The sequence below is a fragment of the Etheostoma cragini genome, chromosome 13 (genome assembly GCF_013103735.1).
Source record: "Etheostoma cragini isolate CJK2018 chromosome 13, CSU_Ecrag_1.0, whole genome shotgun sequence".
NCBI lineage: Eukaryota > Metazoa > Chordata > Actinopteri > Perciformes > Percidae > Etheostoma > Etheostoma cragini.
This window is the reverse complement of record NC_048419.1, coordinates 22285371-22309351: the sequence shown is the minus strand read 5'-3', so window position 1 is coordinate 22309351 and position 23981 is coordinate 22285371. Positions and strand designations below refer to the sequence as shown.

Genomic DNA, 23981 nt, shown 5'->3' with positions numbered 1-23981 from the left:
ACACACACACACACACACACACACACACACAAACACAAACACACGCTGGCTCGACGCACACACTAGGAATAACCACCAGGCCATTTACTTAGGCTACGGCAAAAACTCTGCATGGAGCATAAAACGGACTTTACTGCTCAGGGCAAGAAACTTTTTATGGTGTGAGGTTTTGGTCCTAATGGACTCCAGCCTCCTGCCAGTGGTAGTGGGAGGGGTTCAAACTGTTTGTGTCCATGGTGTGGTAGGTTAACCGAAGAATATTACTGTTCAGCGTGTGTTATGACCCCTGCCTTCACTGCCTGCTGTTGGCTTCTCTGACTTTCCTGGCTGAGCTGGCAGTTTGGGAGGGTTCGTCAGCTAATTGGTTGACACCTGGGTAAGCCTCAACCAAGACTTTATGCATGTCACGTCTCATTGTTCTCTCTCTGCCTTCTACTAGGCTCCACACCTCCTCGTTTGGGGTTGTTTGACCTCTTCTGTTGCAGTCGTCATTTATCCACAAATCTTTCACTTGCCCACACACCACACACACTACTGATACCATTGATTCCTGACACGCGTTGATTCTTTTGAAAATAGGTAGTTTGTGGCCGGGTTGGTTCAGTGGAACAGCAGGCGCACATGTACTGAGAGGTTTATGCATCGACACACAGGTCCAGGTTTCAAGTCCGACCTGTGACAATTTCCTCCATGTATTTGCCCTCTCTCTCCCCTTTCCCACATAGCTGTCCTGTCAAAAAAGGTGGAAAAGCCCCAAAAATGATCTTAAAAAAAAAGAAAATTGTTTTTTTGTTTATTTAACAATACACATTTAACTGGCAGTTTAACCTGTTTGGTCTCCCCTCTTCGGTTTGTGACATGTGGAACATACAGTACAAAGACAGGTGATGATTTCAATATCAGTAAACTTTAATTGTTTGTTTTATATGTCCTACCAAATTGACTGTAGGCCTAAAGTTCTGAATGGTTCATGAAAATCCAGTTACCATTACTACATGGTTCGCTTCTAAAAAAAACTTGTCAGTTACATATCGGTTCCTTTCTAGGAAATTATAAATAAATGAAAGCCTGTTTTTTTCCTGTTACTACACAGTGACAGACTATTTGTTTACTGATTAACTGATTATATATTATACTGATAGACGAGGTGAGGTGATTTACATTTCAATCACTCATTGTGTGGGCAATTTGTGAGCGTAATGGAGTGCATTGTGAAGTAAGAAAAAGCAAAAAGGGCCATTGTCAGGGGATAGCATAATTAAAAAAGACTGTAATGTTTATGTGTATAAGCAAAAAGCAAGCTGTTTTTGCTCCGTTGCCTGGTTGGTTTTCCCTTAAGGTCAGCCGGCTGCGGAGAGATGGATAATGCTGTGTTGAGTGCTTATGAGTTGAGGCACACAATAAGGCAAATAATTCAGTTAGCATAATGATAACGATCCTTTTGCATACTGTAGACACTATTTCATTTCCACTGAAGTGGCAGTATCCAGATCTGGCAGCGCAGTGTGTGTTTTTCCATCAAGCTGAGACAAGAAAGCTCTGACATAACTACTTGAGGCTATCAAAACAACTTCCATATGCCTGTCGTCCTTCATATTTATGGCTCCAAGATGACAAGGTCAGATGACGTTATGAGCAAAGAAAAAGATGCAGGATGCCATGTAGTGCCTGTAAAGGAAACAAAACCAAAGGGTTGCTGTCTAAACCTGTGCATGCCCACTGAGCAGAAGACTTGGCTTTTTGCCCATCTGCTGTCCATCACCAAGACTGAGAGCCGGCCACTGACAGGGTGTGATTTAGACAGATGGATGGCCAGACATGTGATGTTTGTTGCAGAGAAGGTCGAACAGCAGTGTGAAACTTTACAGCCGGCTTTGAAAACCATAACTCAGACCCTCTGTCTACAGGCTGATTAAAAATGCACGCTGGGCATTTAGGCTATAAAACTGGGAAAAGAACAAGAATAATTTACATCACAATCGGAAAACTGTAATTACACCATTGTGACTTAGCAATCAATCTGGTGTGCGGTGACTCTAGAGGTACGTATCTACAGGATCTAATGCAGGAAAACTTTACATTTTTTTGAGTAATTGTCCTAATGTGCTGAAGGCATTCAAGTGTGGACTTCAGGTTAATCGATGTATTGCCAAATTTGGTGGCAATAATTTTAGATGTTAACCTGCCGGTGAAACAATGATGATACTGTATAAGTATGACCAAACTCTGATACATTCGGTGATAAGAAGGCTACTTATTCCTTCCTTCATTTATGATTTTCTTATAGTGGGATACCTTAAAAGGCATAAGTTGGAGAAGAACTTTTGTTTTGCTAGTTGTGTCTCAGTCTTAGTTTCAGTACATAACACTGAATTCAGTCCTTTACCCAAATGATATATTGAATAGAACATTCCATATTTGTCCAGAATAAAGGATCATCTTTCACACCGAGATGAGAAATTCTTTTGATAACACCAGCAATGGTCAAGGGAATGGGAACAATAGAAAATGCAATGGTTGCAAAGAATAGCACAGCAGCAACTGTCAAAGTGCCGCAATGATTGTCAAAACAACATTGTTACATTTTCTTCCCAGCTGCTTCAGCTTGTCAACTATGTCTATTGTTTTTTTGTACTGACTCTATCAGGTAACGTCTTTGGAAAAACTCAGGGGCTACTTGTGGTTATGCATTGCACTACATCTATAATTCCTCAAAGTATCTGCTTGTTTTTTTGGTGTTTTTTTGATGGATTTTACATTCCATCAATATTATGCCCAAGGTAGACACAACACTGCTAAAGAGTTATTTGATGCAATGGAAAATTAGCTTGAAGTCAAGGCAGTAGTTGTAGTAGTAGATGTTCAGTAACAGGATAACACCAGGATTGTGTGTTAGTGTTTAAATACTGTCAAGTCAAATCCACCCAGACCAATCAAAGTTTGTGTAGCATGAAGTACAATCGTGATAAAAAAAGTCTCTTTTGGCAACTGCTGACCTCCTCTTTCACTTCAACACTGCTTAGGCAAGGCATTGTGTTTGTTTGTGCACTTATGGCCCATTTACACGTACAAGGTTATTTAAAAACTGAGACATTCCCCTTCGTTTGTGCCCTTTGCTTACATGCAAACGAAGAATTCACCTCTGAAAACGAGTCTTTCTAAAAAACTCGTGCCACAGTGGAGATTTTGGAAAGCTTTGTTTGCATGTTTGCATGTAAACTGAGACAAACGGAAGTTTAAGCCGCCGAGAAAGTGAGGAAGAGAAGAGAGAGGAAGTGATTTATTGTTGTTATTTCTAGTTTCGGAATTCTGATTAGCTAACGTGGGATTGAGCTTCTTGTTACACGGCCACCTACAGGTTTAGCATGCTCTCGACAAAAATGTCATTCAAGCCAGTGCCAAATGAGTAAATACAAAGCTAATTAAGACTACCAGATCCTCAAAACCCGTCCGGCAACTTTTGTGCACAGAAAATCTAGCAAAGATAATTACCTCATCTGAAGAGTCCATCATGTCTTTTAATCCTCAGTGTCTTCCTTGGCTACAAGCAACTGTGTGGTGGAGGGGTGGGGGTGGTACATGATCATCAAAGGCTTGTATCATGTGGTCACTTAGAATTCCTCATGGAGGAGACAGAAACTATTCATTATTGCTTTAAAATATCTGTTCAGTACACCTCTATGAATATGATTGGATGCTACTGGTCAGCAGGTTGACCGATGGAGTAGCAAAATGTAATGCCAATCAGCCAATGATTCTCTCAATGCTTGAGTGCCTAAGGTCAGTCCTGATGTGACATGAATTCTTACTGTTTGCTGCAGCACCTCTTAGGATGGGTCCAGCCAAACACTTTGGAAAAGTTTGATCTTTTGAAATGCACTGGACATAAATGATATTTCAGAGTTGTAGCATATGGACATTATTTGTGGGAGACTGGGTTGTGTGGGAACTGAAATGAACAAGATTTGAACATATTTGGCACTTGAATGGCTGTGATTGCAGACGCGCCTGCTGCAAAATATCGGTTATGATTTCTCAACATTTGACAGTCTGTCTCTCTCTCTCTCTCTCCTTTCAGACAAACCAGAGGTAAAGATCGTGGTAGAATTTCCTCAGGGTCTGACCAGGGAAGGGGAGAACCTGGAACTGACGTGTCAGGCCAAAGGCAAACCCCAGTGAGACACACACACTCACACACACACACACACACACACACACACACACACACACACACACACATATATACACACACACACACACACACACACACACACACACACACACACACACACACATTGTAACCAGTTAAAAATGTGCCATGGGTAGAAAAAAGCACATTTATATATTCATCTAAATTCCCGTTATTCCTTAGTGTGCATGTGCATATGAGTGTCTTGTTGAACCGGTACGTGGAACAGTGTTGCTGTTTTGTCTATGCAGTTGAGAATATAACTTTGCAGCAGCAAACTGAGTTGAGAAAAGATTGCATCACATGGGGATGTACACATTTAAAACTCACAATTCCAGCAATCTGAAAGAAACAGTTCTACCGTGTGATGTAAGCATATGGGAAACATTAGTAGGTATCTAAATACTTATATATGAATAGATTTTACTCTTGTCTCTTTAGCCATTTATTCAAAAGGCAAACTGTAAAGGGTGGTTGGGGTCAGTGTTAGACCGGCAAGACGTTGGGTCAGATGAGGTTTAAATTTTGTTGAATTAGCAATGACAGCTGGCTTGAAATGTGAAATGTCACTGTGGGGACAATAGGAACAAAAGGTTGGAGGAACCATTGGCTCTAGGACCAGTCCCTTCACTGGGTGCGGAGGTCTCCTCTAATGAGGAGTTGGAGTGAAGCTGATGGATAAGAGGATTGACGTGATACAAGTAAATGTCACAGAGAAGAAGAAGAAAATGAAAAAGAAAGACCAGAGGCCAGACAATTCTATATGACCATTTCAGTATACATAATTACTTAATTGAATGGCTGCTTTTTTCTTTTTCAGGAATTTTTAAAGGTTGGATTTGAAACTGGCCTGTAATTATGAAACACATCCAAATTCCTGTGTGATATTTTGAGCAGGTGTTTAATTACCACCCCTTTAAAGGCGGAGGACAGAGCAGAAAGGGACACCAATGATAGTGAGCGGACTGGGTCCTAATATCTAGCAGGAGGAATTTTAGCAGAAAGACTGTTGAATTGGCTGGCTGTTATTCGTGTACATTTCCTGATGGTATCTAGGGAGACTGTGTGAGACAGAGAGTGCACTGTAGAAGTTAGGTGTTAAACAAAGTTCACATCATTTTTGTACACAGAGCTGAGCATAAAGACCAGTATCCAAGTGGTGTCAAAAATGAACCTACAGTGGCCTTAATCAGTTCTGTGACATGTCTGGCCTTAGCGTCAGAACACTCTTGGTTAAGCTGCAATTCCACATGTATCATCTGTTAACCAAGGTCTTGTTTTGTTAGATTTTTTTGTGATATGAGATGTAATGGAGTGTAAATGAAGCCATTAGGACACTCAAAGGTGAGAAAAGGAATGAGAGTTTCAGGCTATTCAAACACGAGTGCAGTTGGTTCTTGATCATATTAGTTTGTTGACAAGGCAGTTCAAATATGATTGGGAGAAAATAATCATCAGATGAGGCAAGAGCTATGAATATTACATCAGAAACAGATTGTGATGTAACCAACTTGCAGGTGTGGCATTGTAATTGGTGTTATAAATTAGTAAATTCAAATGTGGCCATGGATGACAACCTTAAAGGTGCACTATGAGTCACTTCTGTTGACGTTCAAACGAACCCCTACCCCCTACTACAAAAAGTATCAAAACATCCATCAAAACCTTTCAAACCTCTCCTGCAGAATAACATTGCCAAAATGCATACAGCTGCATACAGTACATACACAGCTTGTGTTTGTGCCCACCACAGTTAGCTCTTTTTCACTCTCGAGTTGTCTTACAAAGAGGAGAGCGGCTGTGGCTCAGGTTGTAGAGCTTTTGTCTTCCAATCAGAAGTTCAGTGGACCCTGCAGTCTGCTTGAACCGGATGCTGCACCAGTATGAGAAGTCATAAAGACTAGAAAAGCGGTATTATAATAATAATGATAATAATATTAATAATTGTATAGCACTATTTAAGCTGTTTTCCAGACCGGGAAACAAAACCACCCACCACTAAAGTCAAGGGGCAAGTCACAACATAGTCCAGTTATGAAATCTGTATTGCAGAAGAGGCTTAGCAGAGTGTACAGGCATACCTTTGTCTTGTAAGTATTATTTATTTGTGAATCTGAAAAGGAAGGAACAACATACAGGGTACGGAAACATAATACAAAACATTTAAGCAGTTGTAATAGAACTAAATGAAAAAAACACTGCTATCGGTAGCACTTCCATAAGTCACTTCCATCCACTAAATGATCCTACTAAAGAGAATAGTTGACAGCTAGGCAGCTATTACCAATACATATGTATATAACTAGATAACCCACAAGTAAGATACTAAGAACATTACTACAGGCTAAATACACCAAATACTAACCTAGAGGAATACTAACTGACAAAATGTACAGACTACATATGAATGAAGCAATACAATATGTTCACAATGAAAAAATAACAGACCAGAGGTGCATTTAATGTAATTACATTAAGCACAGGCTTGACACACATGGAAGCTAACACTGCACCAATGTAATTACAGTTAAGTGGACCCAATTATCATAGCATTAACTCAACATTGATGATTATACACAAAACCATATAAATATGAGACTTAAAGTAAACATTTTAATGGATGAACAGTCAGAAACAAAGGCATTAAGATACATTTTTTATTTTACTGGACTAACTACTGGAACTATCAAAGCTCTCCTTTTGAACTGTTTGGGTGGACGGAACATACTACTCTAAGAGTGGGGCAGAATAAACCACTTTAAAAGAGGGGAGGCAAGAGTCTCAGTGGTGCTGGCCCTTTTGACACCTAAACTAATCAGAAATGTAATTTTTAATCCTAAATCAAAGCAAGAAATATTTTTATTGTGTATATGTGTGTTTGTGTGTGTGCGTGTGTGTGTGTGTGTGTGCGTGTGTGTGCAGGCTTCTAAAACTCTCTATGATTCTCTGAAGGGTAGAAAACACACACACACCAAACCAAACACTGTGTGCTTTAGACTGCCTCTGTCCACCAGCCCCCCCCCCCCCCCCCCCCCCCCCCCCCCCCGCAGTCTCTATACTTGGCATAGAGACAAGCTCGCTACTTGTATTCATTTTATAAAGATGAAAACACAATCAATACAGTGAGCCAGGAATTGGAAGTCATTTTCATTAGAGCTGCTGAGAGTTGAGCAGTCATTACCAGCAGATAGCACGGGGGCCCCGGCTGCAGGCAGACATTTGTATTCTAGACGCCTGCCCTTCCTCTCTCCTTGCAGCCCCATCTTACCTCTTTTGTCCGTCTCTGTCTATCTTCCTCCTCTGGACTCACTTTACGCCCTCTCACAACATCCCCATCCACCTATAGAAACTATTTTTTTCTAGGTCATGTATCTCACTCCCTCATATTTATATATTTATTAACTATTTGCATTTCATTTCATCTGGAGAACACTTGAAATAGACATGGCACTTTCTCGTTCAAGCCGTTCACCACACCCATTAAATACACTTGTGGTTTGTTTGTTTTTTCTATTGAGCTCCAACTGCTACTTCATTTTCTTTTCCTAGATTTTTAACACCATCTCTTTGTCTCTTCTCCTATTTGCTTGCTCCCTCCACACCACATGTTTTCAAATGGAGGGGAACAAGTTAAAACACCGCAACAAAATGCAACAAGAGAAAGCATCAGCACACATTCGGGGGAAATAACAATAGCTGGCAGTGGCCATTGGAAGTTGTGGCAACAAAATTGAGGTGTTTTGTCTTGTTGTTTTTTTTCTCTTCACCCTTGGTGCTCTGAGCTCATTGTCATAAAAATGGAATCTGTCACCATGCTATAGACCTCAGTCAAGGTAGAAAAAAGAACAGATACAGATGCTTGGTAGGCGCCCACCTACACAGCAACACTCATTAGTATACGTGCGTTGAAAGCCTGCAATTTCAAGACAAAGCGGCTTCCCAGTTATTGTTGCTCTTAGCTTTACACAGAGGGAGGAATGCCATTTCAATAAGTCTTCTTTTTCACATCCTAACTCTCTTTGATTAACCTTTTTTTCAAGTAAACAATTGCTAGAATCTATTAAAAAGGAGGTTTATTTGTTAATCTTAAGGACTATAACAGTGGGAAACACTCTCATGTATTGTTGTCATATTGTGACTACCACACTGATGTGTACTATATTAGGGGATCAGCCCCGCTTTTAGTTGTGACTGTATGGCATTAAGAGTATATAGTACTGATAAAGAGAGAACTCTTCTTTGTGGTTCATGGATGCTCGGACATCCCAAGATTTGAGTCCAAAGATGCATTAGGGCGGCTTTGGCTCAGGTGGGATAGCGGTTGCCTGCCAATCGGTAGGTTGGTGGTTGGATCCCTGGCCCTGCAGTCCCATGTCGAAGGGTTCTTGGGCAAGACACCGAACCCTCAGTTCGGATAAGCGCCGTCGGAGTGTAAATGTGTGTGAATGTTCATCTGATGAGCAGGTGGCACCTTGTACGGTTGCCTTGGCCACAGTGTGTGAATGTGTGTGAATGGTGAATGGTTCCTGTACTATGTAAGAACACTTTGAGTAGTGATAAAGACTAGAAAAGAGAAATATACTGTGTGTATATACTGTGTGCATATATATATATATATATATATATATATATATATATATATATATTCTGTGTATGTAGATATATATACTCATACTTAGATAAACAATATTCAAACAGGACGTTATGACCTAGCCTAGAAGAAATTTGGTCTGTTTTTTTACATCAAGAAGTTATATATTGATATAAAAAGTAAGGTTACTCCTATTGATTTTGATCAACTTTTCTCTTGTGGTACAATTTACTTTTTTTTCTCTTATGATACAATTTCCTCAAACACAGGATATTGTCTGATGTAATTAGAAAATTGGCGCAACACGTGCTGAAGACGTCCATGTATCCCAAAGAGGAAAGCTTATAACCATATATTGAATTTAACATGTTAGCCTTTATTATTGGTAGTTGTCTAATAATAGTAAAAAGGATCCATATGTTTTTTATTACCTTATGCTATAAGGTGTGATGAACATTGCAGATATAGGGCAGTTTGTTAGACTTATAATTTGGTTACTAAAAGTATAACCATCATTCTCAGTGTTTGAATGCCTGTCTTATCCATGGGATCCTACTAATGCTCTATATTTTTTTATTTATTATTTTTTTTATTTCAGGCCACAGCGGGTGAACTGGGTGAAAGTAGATGATGATGTGCCATCCCATGCCGTCATCACTGGCGGTGATCTTTACATCGAAAACCTAAACAAGTCCTACAACGGAACCTACCGCTGTGTGGCCTCCAACACAGTCGGGGAGTCTTTCGACGACTACATCCTCTACGTCTATGGTACGCTGGTCTAACACTGACCCTCCATCAAGTCACTATCTCTCTTTCTACTTCCATCTCTGTATCTGCTTTTTCTCTCAGAGATTGTCCCATGAACCTAAACACCAGCATCATTTATATGTAGACTGATGATATTTACAACATTGCTGTGTTTTTGGCACTGGTGCTCATTGCTAGCAGCTGTAGCACACTAAATGCTGAACCCATTAACATAATCCAAGATATGCAGACTATCTTTTAAATAAGTGTGTTTTAATTAGTGTTGGGTATTGTTTTGATTAAAAAAATTCTGATTCCAATTCCGATTCATCCGTTAGATTCTGGTTCCTATCGATTCTTGATTGGAGTTATGTAAGGTGTGGGGTTGAAACCACACATGATTCATTGATAATCATATGATTATTTCACAGAGAAGAGGAAACTAATTTTAATTCAATGGTGATTTACAGTTTAAACTTTTTTTGGACGTAAAATAAAGCCACACTTTGAAGTGCTGCTTTCTGTGTTGGATAGCTGCAACACAGTGTTGAAGCACGGTGGCCACTACTGAAACCAAAACCTATGCGTGTTAAATTTGGAGCCGCTGATCGGATTTGAAACCAAATTTTCCAAACGATTCCAAAAAAACAAAAACGATTCATTGTTATCGGGATTTTTAAAACAATTCCAAGTTGGAACCGGTTCTTGATGCCCAATCCTAGCTTAATTACAACTGCAGTGTAATTTTAATCCCTCCCGGTTTCCAACTCCACTCTGGATATGGCTATTACCAAAAGTTTGTTGCTTTGCTCTGTCCACTTTACTGCCTTTCTGCCCTGCACATGGGATCCAGAAAAAAGGGGTCCTGAGCCTGCATTACGGTTGTTTTACAGTAGAGTACAGTAGAAGAATAAGAAAGAGGTAAACAGAGGCAGAACTGGCAGCAGCATTGACGTCAATTTTTTGATTTGATTAAATGACCTACTTCATTGGATCAAGCCTTTCATTCACCATAAAACTCATCCTAACCCAGTACGTAGAGAGACATGGAGTCATTCTGAAAGTCCTGGCTTCCGGTTAACCTTCAGCTCCCTCATGCTTCCTGTTTCCGATTTGTCGCGCGCAGCGGATACATCTTTTGAGGTGCGGGCCAGCGACATCTTCGTCATTTTGACATCACATTGGAGCGTGCATGCTTGAATGCTTTGACTGTAAAACAGCCTTTAAGAATAATAGATAATCAATAAAGGGAAACAGTTCGGGCCTCTGATAAGAAGGCAAACTCATTATCATTATCATAACTACTAACTGCATTGAATTGAATCTTTTCACCAGTGCTTGAAGCAGCGCACCCACACCAAAGCAGCTCCTAGAAATGTTTTTAACACAATGCTATTTTTGCTACAAAAGAGGAGGTCATGTCCTCAGTATTGTGTGGGTCTCTCTCTGTATTGTTTAGTTATTTTAATGACCTAAAGCGGAGTTTATGCTCTGCATTCACATACGCATTTTACATTGTGGATTTTGACTTGATTCTGACTACTTTCAGACTAAAATTTAAAAGGGTTTGAGTGTTAAAGTCAAAAAACAACAGTGTGAAGAGGGCCTTGAAACAACATTAAGACTATCGGGTTTTCCTTTAACCTGCCTTCACCTACTTCTGCCAGCTTTATTTATTTATTTGGCTTCTTGTTGAAACATCATCCTCTATGTCTCCTCTGTCTGTTTTCCCTCATCCTCATAAGCATTGTCTTCACATGTTTGTATACTGTTGATACCAGTAACATTTGTTTTCTGAGCAGGGCATTGCAGTCTAATGTGCTCATTTTCCTCTGGCCAATATGATTTTACTATCGCTTTTGGTAGACCCCGAGCCAGCAGAGACATTTTTTGGCTACTATTGTCGGAAGGAATTAACAGAGTGAAAAGGCTTTTTTTTATCTAGCAGGGGAAAGGGGACTCTCAATGGCTGACGGACACCAGCTAAATGGATGTTATTTACAGCAGAGCGACTTGCTGTGCTAATGATGAGTGCAATAAAACAACAGAGATACAGTTGAAAACCAGTAAAGAGCTTACTGCCACCTGCTTTATTACAGCTGTTAGTCCATACTAAATGCAGTGTAAGCCTCCGTGTGCAAATTCTTCTGGTTCAATCTTTGTGAGAATCAGATTGACACTTACATCTTCGAATAAGACATTAGACATTTTCCTTCTATAATAATTTGTCTGCAATTTTGGTGTAATGCTAAAATCAGAATCAGGATTAATTCTATTGCTAAGCAAAGGGATGAACAACTTCAACTTATTTTGACAAAGTATTTCAATTTTATGATAGTTTAGGATTAAAAGTGCGGTATTAAAATTTGAAGCGAGACGTGTGTGTGTGTGTGTGTGTGTGTGTGACAGAAAAAGCGTTTATAATCAGATCAACTAGAGGACACATAAAAGACGATTGATAAGAGCAGTTATTTTACCTTAAGCCACATTCTTGCTCACGTTTATACAATGGATGAATTTTCTGGTAATTGTTGCAGGCTTTTTGTACGTCTCTCTCCCCGGGCCTAAATAACAAAATCCCATGATGAGGGATACAAGGCGCCCCTCTCTCAACCACCCACACATCCTCCCATGGTGAGCGAAAGACAAAGATAAACACGGTAATGCAACATGTGGGCAACTAAAAGCCTTGCACAAAATAAAAAACAGCCACCATTAAAACCACAGAAGGCCTTCATCCTTTTAGAGCTAGTCTTTTGATGACTTTGATGTGTCGGTGGCTCCCACATTACTAATGCTGACTGTAATTCAACAGCAAATCATGCCGAACCTTCGCCTTGCTAATGGGAAGACAGGATGTTGTGGCTGAGCTGTCAGAAGCTGATTCTCACATTACGTTCCAGACCTCCCACCACTGCACACATCACCTCCTGCTCCTGCTCCGCCACCACCATGCACACACACACGAACACACACACACCTGTAGTCGACCATTAACTTTAACAGAAGCTAGGAGGAGGCCATATATGTATGGACACCCACTCCCATGTAGGAAATCAGACAAGCAGCCGGTGCGGTAGCATGTTCAATCATACAGTGGTAAAATTAAGCATCTGGTTCTGGTCACGTGAATTAAATCCAAATCCAGCCTTGGATTTGCTTTTTAGAGTGCTTTCCATGAAAATGAATAAAGAGAAGGATGGACATTTCCATTCAAATCAACACAGCTGGATGGTCAGAAGGGCAGGGATATGTTTGGCTACTGTTGCAAAGAATTGTGACTGTTGTAGTTGGCTAAGTCAATCTATTTCTATAGTCGATGCACAGTGCTGAGTGCCCAACTTCTTTTAAACTAGTCAAAAGACCATGGCAAACAGTTCACTGTCCGATCTACTCTCATTCTATTTCTGTAGTCATTTCACAAACAATGCAGTGGTTTTTAACAAACTCTGGAGCGTTTGCTGTTAATTGTGGTTTCTTTGGGCTGGTGTGAAAGCTGTCAATAGAACGCTGATGCTGACTGAACAACCGGACCAAGACTGCCTGAAAATCTGGTCGGCTTCCAGGGGTGGTTTATTCGAGGAATGAAAGCGAAACAAAGCATCCGCAGGATTTACTGAAAGTAGATATAGTTGAGAACTAATAAATTCACCAGCTGATTGGGAACTGTCAGCAAAGCGATCACTGGATCTGTAAATGATCTGTAACTTATAGTTGTGCAAGATTATTTGGTAACCATGGTAACAAAATGTAAATCACCGTACCTCTCGGCTACCGTTTAGCAGGAAAAAACATCTAGTTCATATGCAGCAGGCAAGGTAAAGAAGAATCCAAAAATTATAAAAACGTTAAGATTTATTTTTTTTAATTTAAAAAAATCCAACGACAATATCAATGCAAGCTCCCAAACTGTACAGTACGTTACACCTGTCTAATTCAAGGATAAAGTCAGTCCCCCTTTTTTTTCAGCCAGAACTAACGCAGTAATGGCCAGCATCTCCTCTAATACATCTGGTTCTCGGGTATTGTGACCCTAAGTGATGGAGAGCACAGTGAGAGTGGCTGACACTTACAATGTTAACAGCAAAAATATTTCAGTATATACGGCTCTAACTCTCACTGCCGTTCTTACTTCACAGGTTAAGAAAACACAACCATCAGGGTTTTCCTCTCTCAGTCGAGTGAGACCCAGTGCCGAGGGGTTTCAAGTTGTTTACAGACTGTTGCTTACCCAAACACCGAGTTCTCTTCCTCACTGCTCCCTCACCAGCAATGGCTTTATTGGAAACCAGCAGCATGTTTAGTGACCCTGTTGCTCTCTGTCGCCTTCCTGCTTATTTTACACTTCTTCTCCATTGAAGCACATGGGAGTTTCTCCACAAGTCACTGTTAGCTCTTTAAGAGCAGCTTACATTTATTACAGGAATGCAAACTATTCAACCTCCAAGTGTTATTAGTTTGCTAAAATTGCACTTTAGTGGAAGGGCAATTGCTGGTGTAAAATGTTATGAGGAGGAAAAGAAATTAATAAGGACCAAAACAAATTTCCATGGAAGTAATTTTTTTGTAATTCAATCTGTCTCTTATAAGACACTTGGATTTATATCTCCCGTATTAATTCATGCCATTGCAGTTGTAATTTGAGTGAAGTTTCTATTACTTTCAATCCCAACATTCATCTCTCCACCGTCATATGGAAGGATTATGTCACAGTGGTTGTGGTCTTAAATTTCACTTACTGGATTAAACTCAAAATGTCCTGTACACCAAATATTTCTATATATCTACTCATGTCTGCAATATGTTTATGTCCAAATAATCCTCACAATATTTATGTTTCCACCATGTAGATATTTCAAAATAACCTAGTTTGGAGAAAATACCATTCGGTTTTTTGTCCTTTATTGTGTGAGTGCTGATTTAGCAGCAAATTGGATTTACGGCAGCTATTGGCCAGGTGTCCGAGCTTGCTCGAGATAAGAGAACCGGATTTGTTTAGGTCCCCTGTTGTACCCCCTGACCAATCGGCTATCCTAACCTTAACCACACAAGGTCAATGCCTAACTACAACCAATCGGGCTGCCTCATTGCCTAGAACTGCTCTGGGGTCCATAATAACACAAATCATGTGCATTTATCTCGTTGGTTTTCTGAGGAAATCAAATTTCGGATAAGTTGACGACGAATTGAGGCGGAGTCTCTCAATTGCCAGTAAATTTCCATTGTGTCGCTTGCTGTGCCAGTGCCTCTGCCACTGCTGTAACACGTACAACTACCAAAGAATAAAGTTATTATTCAACTTTTTAAAGACATTAATTAAAACAATTATCACTTTTCCAACTATTCTCACTACTTCAACTTCTTCTCACAATTTTAAGATATTAATCCAGTTTAGCTTTAGCAATTTAGCTGTTCAGCATACACATTTTCTGGTGAACTGAAGATGAAAGCCTGAACACCTTTAATCTTTAGTCTAGACTTTTTACAGTAAGGGGGAATTAATACTGTAAACCTGGCCTTATATGCCACTAAAAAAAACAATAAATCAAAAACTAAAATCTGCAGGGAGTCTTTGAAGGATACATTTGTAATTGTTACGTTATATTTATAATTTTTTTAGGTCTCACGTAACTTTTCTCTGGAAAGATCAAATTAAAGGCAAAAGTTCTAAGACACACAATAGGCCAATATTTTAAACACTTTTACTCAACATTGGCCTCCCCAAATGTCACTTTGAGTCAAAGTAAAGACCTCTCATCACAGCAGCTGTCAGGACTCACTGGTTTGGATTTCACAGGGGCCAAGGACACATCATGAAGGGGACATGGAAAACGTACGCAAAATTAATACAGAAAAAATGGAAGAAACCTTTGGAAGGATCTGCCATAGTTAACCCTTGCAGGGCTTAGACGCAGTAAATGGATACAAAACAAAAAGAAAAATACTTTCTGATGAGATAACAGCATTACGCAAAGTTCGCGTCTGGCAGGATTTAGAGTCACACTACACTATAAAATACTTTATTATGCAACACTATACTTCACTATATTAAACTGCACTGCAATGTCTGAGTATACTTTGGCTGCGGTTCATTTGTGGTTCAACATGCACTTTCCCTCCGGGGGATCCCCGCTGCCGTCTCAAGTGTTGTTCCTACTGTCTGGAAAACTGAAGTGATCTTGGTTTGTTTGACCCTTGGAGGGCTGAGAGAGCGAGAGAACAACAATGGTCACTCCAGAGTTGGATTTCACCCACAATGCATGCAGCTATATACATCCACGACAGTGATGCACAACCACCAAAACTCCTGTTGCTGACCACCAAAGAAGGAGAAGATGAATAAATCAAATAAATACATTTCAACTTTTTAGTTGACAAACTTGTAATATAAATAATGTAAATTCATATTTACGTTATAGTTTTACGTTATTAGTTGTATGTGTGATATCTTTATTTCCAACATTGTCTGTAAATGCATGGAAAATTTCGGTTTTGCGAGATGTAAGAATCATTAAAATCATGATACAGATCACAAACTTTCTAAATTAGAAACTCATGCAGCCAATTACCAAACCTCATTGAAATCAGTCTGCAGGTGTATATGACATGTAAAAAGCATTAATACTTTTTATAAATAATATTTGTAAAGCACCTTTCAGAAAAGCTTTACAATAAGGAAATTGCCTGACATAAGCAGACATAGAATGGACACACAAAAAGGGATAGAATGCCATCATTTAAAAAAAAAATGCACTTGAAGCCGTAGTGCTAAGCCTACAACTGGCGGTTGATCCAGATAGTTTGGGCTGAAAGTAAATAAGGGTAGGTGCGTTCCATTTCAATCCCCCGCTTCTCCCCCTGCCCACTTTCCCTCTGCTCTCCATGTGGCCTCCGTGCCATGTATGCTAGGAAGTCATGCCAAGGGCCGAGGAGAGGCATGTTGAAACACTAATGAAACACAGCCTTTGTCCACAGCCTTAGCATTAGTTTCCATTCAACGAGAGTTGAAGTGTTCATATTATGCTCATTTTCAGGTACACAATTGTCCATTGCTGCAGCTCCTCTTTTCACCCTGTGTTGAGCTCTACAGAGTGAGGCATCACACTTCCGTTCCATCTTTGATAAGAGTCGCACATGAGCAGTACCTACGTGAGGACTACTAGCCAGTCAGAAGCAGACTATGAGGGCGAGCCACTCTAGCAGCTAGGCGAGCGTTATGACGCGTGTTACAAAGTGATGCATGTTTGTCACGGAAGTAAAGGCTGGACTACAATACATGTGTTTGGGGTAGTTTGTAAAGGGGTTTGAGATGATAAGTCCCTTTGGGGTAGGCTGTGGGCTTTTTCACTTTGTAAACGTGTACAAAAAGATGTATAACGCAATGAAGGATAGGGAAAAAGCCAAAAAGAATAATATGAGCACTTTAAGTCATTGTCATTATGTGGCACATTTTAGCATGTGGCATGTTTTTTTTTTTCACGTATCATCAATTACTCTGTGCTGGAGGTAGTTTTTTTTTAGGTTTTTCGTATTCTTGATATTGCGTTTTACGTGATAACTGGCACTGTGCAGATATGGAGTGTTTCTCTCATACGGTGCTCATGTGGAGTTCTTGTACTCACCAGCTTCAGCAGGAATGATTCCTGTCAAGCTGTGTCTCAGAGCTTCTTGCAGTCCATGCTCGATTCGTTTAGACCAGAAACACTGATCCATAATCCTCGTCAGTAAACAAGGCCCGGAAACACATTCTGCCTGTCACATTTGAAAGTCAATAAGCTCCAGTGTTCTTTGATACATTGCACAGACTTGGCACAAAAAATAAAAAGTGTATTCAGAAAATTGTCTTTCTTTTAATCTTCCTTTTTAATCTTTGTTTCTGCTATATTTTTAATGAGTTGTTGACACTGATGATCCCAAACATCTGCTGGACCCTCACAGTTCATGATAGGATAAAACCAATTAGACAGCACCACCCCCGAGCTGGAGTTTTGTGGCTCTCAAGCCTGTGTGAAACTCATCATCTCAGGCTTCATCTGCCAGCCAACATCCCAATGGGTAATTTCTCCCCGCCTTTGTCTGCACATAGATGTGTACAGTACAGCCTCTTGTATTGTCAAGGTTGTCTTAAAAAGAAAATAATTTTTGGTAGATTAAAAATCATACCGTAGATCAATAGATTTTGCGTACCGCTCCAAATCAATTGAAGGCCTTCATTAGAAGTTTTATATTTTGCTTCAGGCAGAGTTCTGAGGGGCTAACCAGACCTCTCTGCCTTGTATTCGAATGGCTTGATACATTTTTCTTCAAGTGCATAGAATAGATGATTTCCTAACAATCGTGAAAAGAGTTGTACATTAACTATGAACAACTTCTGCCCTCAGGGAAGACTACTTTTCAATGATAAACAACCTTTGTGCCCTGAGAGAAGACATCCTACGCCTATAAACATCATTATTTTAATATCTCTTAAATGTGACTGCGAGATGCATTGCATTTTCAATTTGCAGTGATTTCATAGTGAAAATACCTTTATTTGGAACATCAAGAATTATTGGTGTACATGTGTGGTTTGTCATTACAGTAATGCAATGACAATAAATGTGACATAAGACTGTTAATGCAATAAAGTAATCATTCTGCTACCTCCTTTAATACAGCTTTCTGAGAAAACCCACATTGTGCTTCTTATTCAGTTGCAGTTAATAATGGAACCCAGCACTTTCCTTAACCATATAAAGTACATATAACCCATGAAAATTAACTTATAGGCGTATTTACTATATATATATATATATATAAATCAACTTTAGTTCCATTATGGAGTTTGGTTCCTTGAATTGAATTATCTACAGTATGTCTCTATAATGGCAATCCATTGAAAGGATTAACCTGGTGTTAGTCAGATATTTTATTGTCCACAAATCCCATGAAGAAACAAAAACAAACAATGTATTAGGGCCTGTTCACACATTAAGTCCAAACCGGAGCCAAGGGTCCGGTTTTTATTACATTGTATACATTTGAGCAGGTTAGTTTTTGTTTCACATTGCAATTGTGCGAGCACAGCATAAGAACTCAACATGATGTCATGCATCTCCCTATCCTTGACATTGAGTGGTTTGTAGACCGGCTCTCGCACCCTCTCATATTGTGTCTCTCTCATCATCTCAAACCTTTTACATTTTCTACAACTGACTCTTAATAGCCAAACAAAACCAGAACACAGCCCAGACGTGCCCAGTGGAAAATGAAGGTAAGCCAGCTAAAGTTGTTCTCAGAAACAATTTGGCCGGCTCCTTATTAGAAAAGGTGTGCGTTTTCCTAAAGATTTCTGTGAGGTGGATCAAAAGTAAGGCAGGGAAAGTAACATTCTACATCTGTAAATATTGAAGAGATGTGTACATGGTGATGTACACTGTCTACGGGCAAGGAAAGTAATAGCATCTGTGATTCTGTCATTTGTGCCGCCTGCAAGAAATAAGCATTACAGCTGCAGCTTGTTCAGTTTTCTATCCATTGTTGTGTCCAATAATACTACAGCATAGATGCAAAGTCCTACCATGCACCATGACATAACAAAGTGTGACACTGCACACAGATGGTGAATGCTAAAAACAGCACATTCTCTTGTCTTCCCTCTCCTTCCCCATCTCTGTCCATACACATTTCCTTTTCTTGCCTTCTTATAACATCTTATTTCATTAAAGTGTGGACAATCCTTCCTCCTTATCAAGAGCCAGGCCTAACTTGTTTTATTTCACCACCTTTGAATAACGCCAAAAGATTTTTCAGTCCATTTCCAGGCAATCAGAGCAGCATGGGAGGTCTTTAAGCAAGCAGCACTGCCAGCGGCTTCATATCAGTGCAGCCCTGCCACTGCAACAAGGAAAATGTCACTTTTGATATCTCCCCCTGGTCATTGTCAGGGCGGGGAGTCTAACCCGGATAATGAAGTAAAAAAAGGAAAAACTGTGGGAGGAAAAATGGTCTCTGGTCAAAGTCTGTGTACTCAACAACTTGATGCTTTTCTTTTTAAATTAGTTTTGCTTGTATTATTTCCCTCCTGTTTTTCATTCTTTGCTTCATTATGTTTGAGTTTAGACTTCAGATTTTGCTTTTTTTTGTTGCCAGTATCCTCACCAACTTCGTACTCTTCTCCTTGGAGATATTAGGAATGCACAGACACGTTTGTTCGTCAAGATAGCTCAGTGCATAACAACGACAGCATAAGTACAACAGCAGCATGTGTTACTGATTAGACATTTAATCACTTCTAACAACTGTGTGCTTGCTGTTGTCAGTATTTCATGTCATGGTTTGTAGCCTGTGAATAGGCATAAAAGGAGGAAAAGTTCCAAACAAATTCTTTGATCAGCTCTGTCGGTACAAGGCCAGATGATGTGTTGCAGTGTCATCGTAGTGTGTACTATATTTAATGCACTGCCATTGCCAATTCATCAAAAGGTCTGCAGCCAAACTTAAAGTGACACACACGCACGTTGACACACAATGAGCTGTTGGTCATATATCAACTGGCAATACCATTTTTTTTACACTGACTTTACTTTATCTTCATTGCTTTTTATACTCATTTGTTCCCCCCGTGTTTGTCATGTATTTGTCCTCTCATCCAGATGCTCCCACCACTACCCCTATACCCACCACAGCCACAACCACTACCACCACCATCACCACCACCACTATCTCCTTCCCTGAAGCCAATCAAGGTACAGTATTACCCTCACACAACGGTTTTATCTTTTTGTGTGTGTGTGTGTGTGTGTGTGTGTGTGTGTGTGTGTGTGTGTGTGTGTGTGTGTGTGTGTGTGTGCATATGCGTGCGTGCGTCCCTTATCCTCCACACAGCCTTGAATCACTCCATATATCTCCATCTTCATTTCACAACGGAAGTCATATTCATATGCATGTTCCTTTTTCCAGAGGTTAAGGTTACCCATTTTCTTTTATTATTAATCGTTTATTTTTTACGGTTAATTCCAAATTCTCTCTGTTATTAAACAGGCTAAAAAACAAGGCCTAAGGCTGCAAAATTAATTCAAACTTTCCATACACTGATACTGAGAAAGCTAAAAAAACAACAACTAGTAAGTGGATCTTATGTCACACATATTAAAGTCAAGGACAAGAATAACTTTCATGCTCAAGATTAGTTCAACATCTTGGCAAGTGTGCTTTTGAATAGAAGTTCAAATAATACAAGAAGAAGATCAATAGAATTCTCATGTCAGTATGTTATATTTGAACTTTGGCCTGATGTTTCCCCGTTTCCAATCTTTAGTTAATGCTAAGCTAAGCTAACCATGTCCAAACTCCAGGTTCATTCTTAACTTATATTTACATTTTAGTTTAGGTTATCATTTCTTTGACATGGTTTGTGTTTTTTTTGCAGTAATTTACTTTATTGTTTATTTCTTTTTAATAAGTGTAACGCTTCACAAAGTTCACCAAATTCCTTGTAAGTGTTACTTACTTAGAAATCAGTCTCAACTGCACAGAGTGAAGTGCGTCCACAAGCTTTTCTACCTTTTAACTGCGTGGGTGTTGAGTGAAGAGGACAAATAGTAGGCCATGGCCGCACTTGCGTTGCTTGGTTGTCAATACAACCTAGAGGCCTAAATACGGTTCACACACTGCTTTGTTCCCTAAACCCTTTCAAAAAAGTCCTGTTCTGTTTTTTTCACCGAAGAAATACATTCATTACAGTTGTAAATAGCAGTGTGATATACCCTGACCTGGCATTATTTGAAAAGCAAACAAATAGAAGGCTATGAATGATTTACCATTGGAAACTATGATAATCGTGTAAGATGGATAATTGTCCTATAACATTTAGTCACTGCAGACACAATAATTTGCTTTGTATATGAAACACATCAATCATTCATAAAGTCCATTATGGATCATACTCTAGGTGGGTTGTGGGAAGAGGGTGGCAGTGGGGATGAACAATATCTGACATGAGACACTTGGAAATTAGGCCCTTTTCAAATAAGCAAATTTTATCTGGCTCTTACAGAAACAGAACTTGGGGCTATTGTGAGTATAAATCTCCAAAGGGCGTAGATTGAAAACATCACGTTATGCCTGAACTCAGAAATCAGCCTCAGCTCCAAATGCAATCAAAGCCTCTCTGACAGACCGCTCAATTGGAACAAATCTCACAAGGCTGGCAGAAATCACAGGCATTGTGCTTGATTATGCCATCTGATTGGATTAAAGAGAATACCTACCTATGCAGGCTGATTGCTCCTTTGCCTCAGATCAAGGAGGCTAGAGTCTGCACAGGCCTGTTCTGTAATAGCTATTTTGACTGATTCACACTAAGACCTCTGCTGATTATTCCTAATGTGCCTGCTGAGAATAATAAGGTTACTTTCAAGGTAAATAATAACACTAAAGATGTTTATTTTCTGAAGATTATTTGCACAAAATGTGTGAATTAGGCAATAAATAAAAGTGAGGTTCTGTAATTTTTAACCCCCAAAACATATTGCATTGCAAAAGTTGAATTTCTAAGGATTCAAATGCACTTTTGCTCAATAGGACTCACTTACAGGTTTTGCTGCTACAACCTTATTTTGTCTGGTATGACCAGTTGTTTACATTGTCATTGAATTTAAGATGACGGTGCTACATGGACTCTATTTTTGAATGCAATTACCATTTGTGGCCACAGTGTCCACTGTTGATAAACTCTTCCATTGTCTCAATTTAACTCCTGCATTTGGCAAAACAGATTCAAAAAACGTCCCTTCTAAGGGCCAATTCTCATTGTACGTGCTCACCTCCAATGGGGAGAGAAACATGATCAGTTTTCTGTACAATGAGGGATTAATACCAACATGTGAGGTGCAGTTACGTTCACCCACAACAAAAATTTAGATTTTAAATTTAAAAATTTTAGATATTGAGCTGTTTGCAACCGGTCCGATCTGACTTTTTTTGTATCTTGTCAAACTCAAATCTGTGTTTCTGTATACAAATTGTTACTTTGCCAAGTGCAAGATTATCGTAACCCATAGAAATTATGGTATGACCAAAGTTTTAATGAATGTTCCAGCAACTCAAACTGCTAGCTCTAATTGTAGAACGGTTGAGCATGGAATTCATTCTAGACAAAAAATTTGAATACAAGACACAAAGTATATCACTTTAAAATATAAGCAAAATAATTAAATAATCTTTAACAAATACTATTGTCTGAAAAGTAGTAGGAACCAAATTTCAAAGGCTTATTTCAAGCCCAAATCCACTTCAGCCATACCTCGCAGTCTTCACAAGCAAGTATGAAACATTGATCATGTAAAATCAATTGGTTGTCTTTGGTCCTGTATAATGCTAGCTCTGACTCTGCCTTCTACTCTACAACCACCTCCATACTTCATGACCGAGTAAGAGTCAAATCAGTTCATATACAAACAAAAGTAAAATACTAAAAATCCCTGTTGTGTATGTCTGCAAGTGGTCTCAGTCCCCCTGTGAACAGGATTTACGTTCAGATGTGTCGGCTCCTGACAAAGCAAACCTTATGTCTTCAGTGACGATATTTTCAGGTTGAAACAACCCACTTACAGTTTCTGACAGATGTCCAATCTTTGCTTTCAACTATCAGGGGCATTCCATTATTACTGTGTATATAGATTAAAGACAGCAGACTCATATGGCCATAAGACACTCCAGTGCCAGTTGATTTAATTTACCCACAGTGTGCCGGCCACTGCCAAATTAATCTATCAGACTGGAATTGAGTTTTTGTTATTTATTTTTTTATCAGTTGCCATTAGAGGGAAGAAAATTGAGCACTTTAAAAAATCTATTAGAGCCCCAACACATGGCACTTAAGTGCTTGGCAGGGTTTAGAAAGAGACATGGGGAAATAACTAAACTGTTATTTTAACTTCTTATAAATGGAGATATCTTGCTGACCAGTTTGTACAATTAGGAAATATTATTAATTTACATTTTACAGTCTCTTGTAATTTTTTATATTTCTCTACTTCTATCAGAAGCTGAATGTTCACCTTCTCCTCTCTATACTTAATATCTCTTTTCCAGTGTGCTTTGCGGTCCAATTTTAGTTCTGTCTGTGTGGAAGAAGGATTTTCCTTGAAAAGCAACATGTTGTACTGAAAACTCTCCTCAGGGGCAGCAGTCTATTATGTTTTTAGCGGTAGTCAGGGCCAACAGGAGGTCTTCGGCAAACCCCAAAACAACCCATAAAAGTACAAATTGGTGATGTCTTTGTAGGGATTAAACAGTCATCCTCCCACATATTCTATTTCTGTCATTACCTCCCCTCTCTCTTCCCCATTAACACAATATGGCTAATCGTTCTCTAATCTAATTCAACACACCGCTGAATGATCAATGCCACTTAATCCATGAATGAAGAAAATAGATAATACCTGTGTACCTTGTGCAAATAAAACA

General features: G+C 39.4%; 1 protein-coding gene and 1 long non-coding RNA gene across 6 annotated transcripts in view; one reads left to right on the top strand and one right to left on the bottom strand.

Annotated features, from left to right (window-relative positions):
* Positions 1-23981, top strand: part of cadm1a (cell adhesion molecule 1a) — a 365259-nt gene that overhangs the window by 299548 nt on the left and 41730 nt on the right. For 3 of the 5 annotated variants that reach the window (XM_034889814.1, XM_034889815.1, XM_034889813.1), the window contains 3 exons: positions 4079-4175; positions 9379-9551; positions 20165-20257. In XM_034889814.1, coding sequence (XP_034745705.1) covers positions 4079-4175; positions 9379-9551; positions 20165-20257 — 363 coding nt within the window. The remainder of the gene's footprint in view (positions 1-4078; positions 4176-9378; positions 9552-20164; positions 20258-23981) is intronic. The other 2 variants (XM_034889817.1, XM_034889816.1) reach the window with 1 other exon arrangement.
* Positions 6522-14750, bottom strand: LOC117955365. Its single transcript, XR_004659028.1, has 3 exons — positions 14544-14750; positions 9603-9608; positions 6522-6533 (listed from the first exon to the last, which is right to left on the bottom strand). It is a non-coding gene; the product is annotated as an uncharacterized LOC117955365 (long non-coding RNA).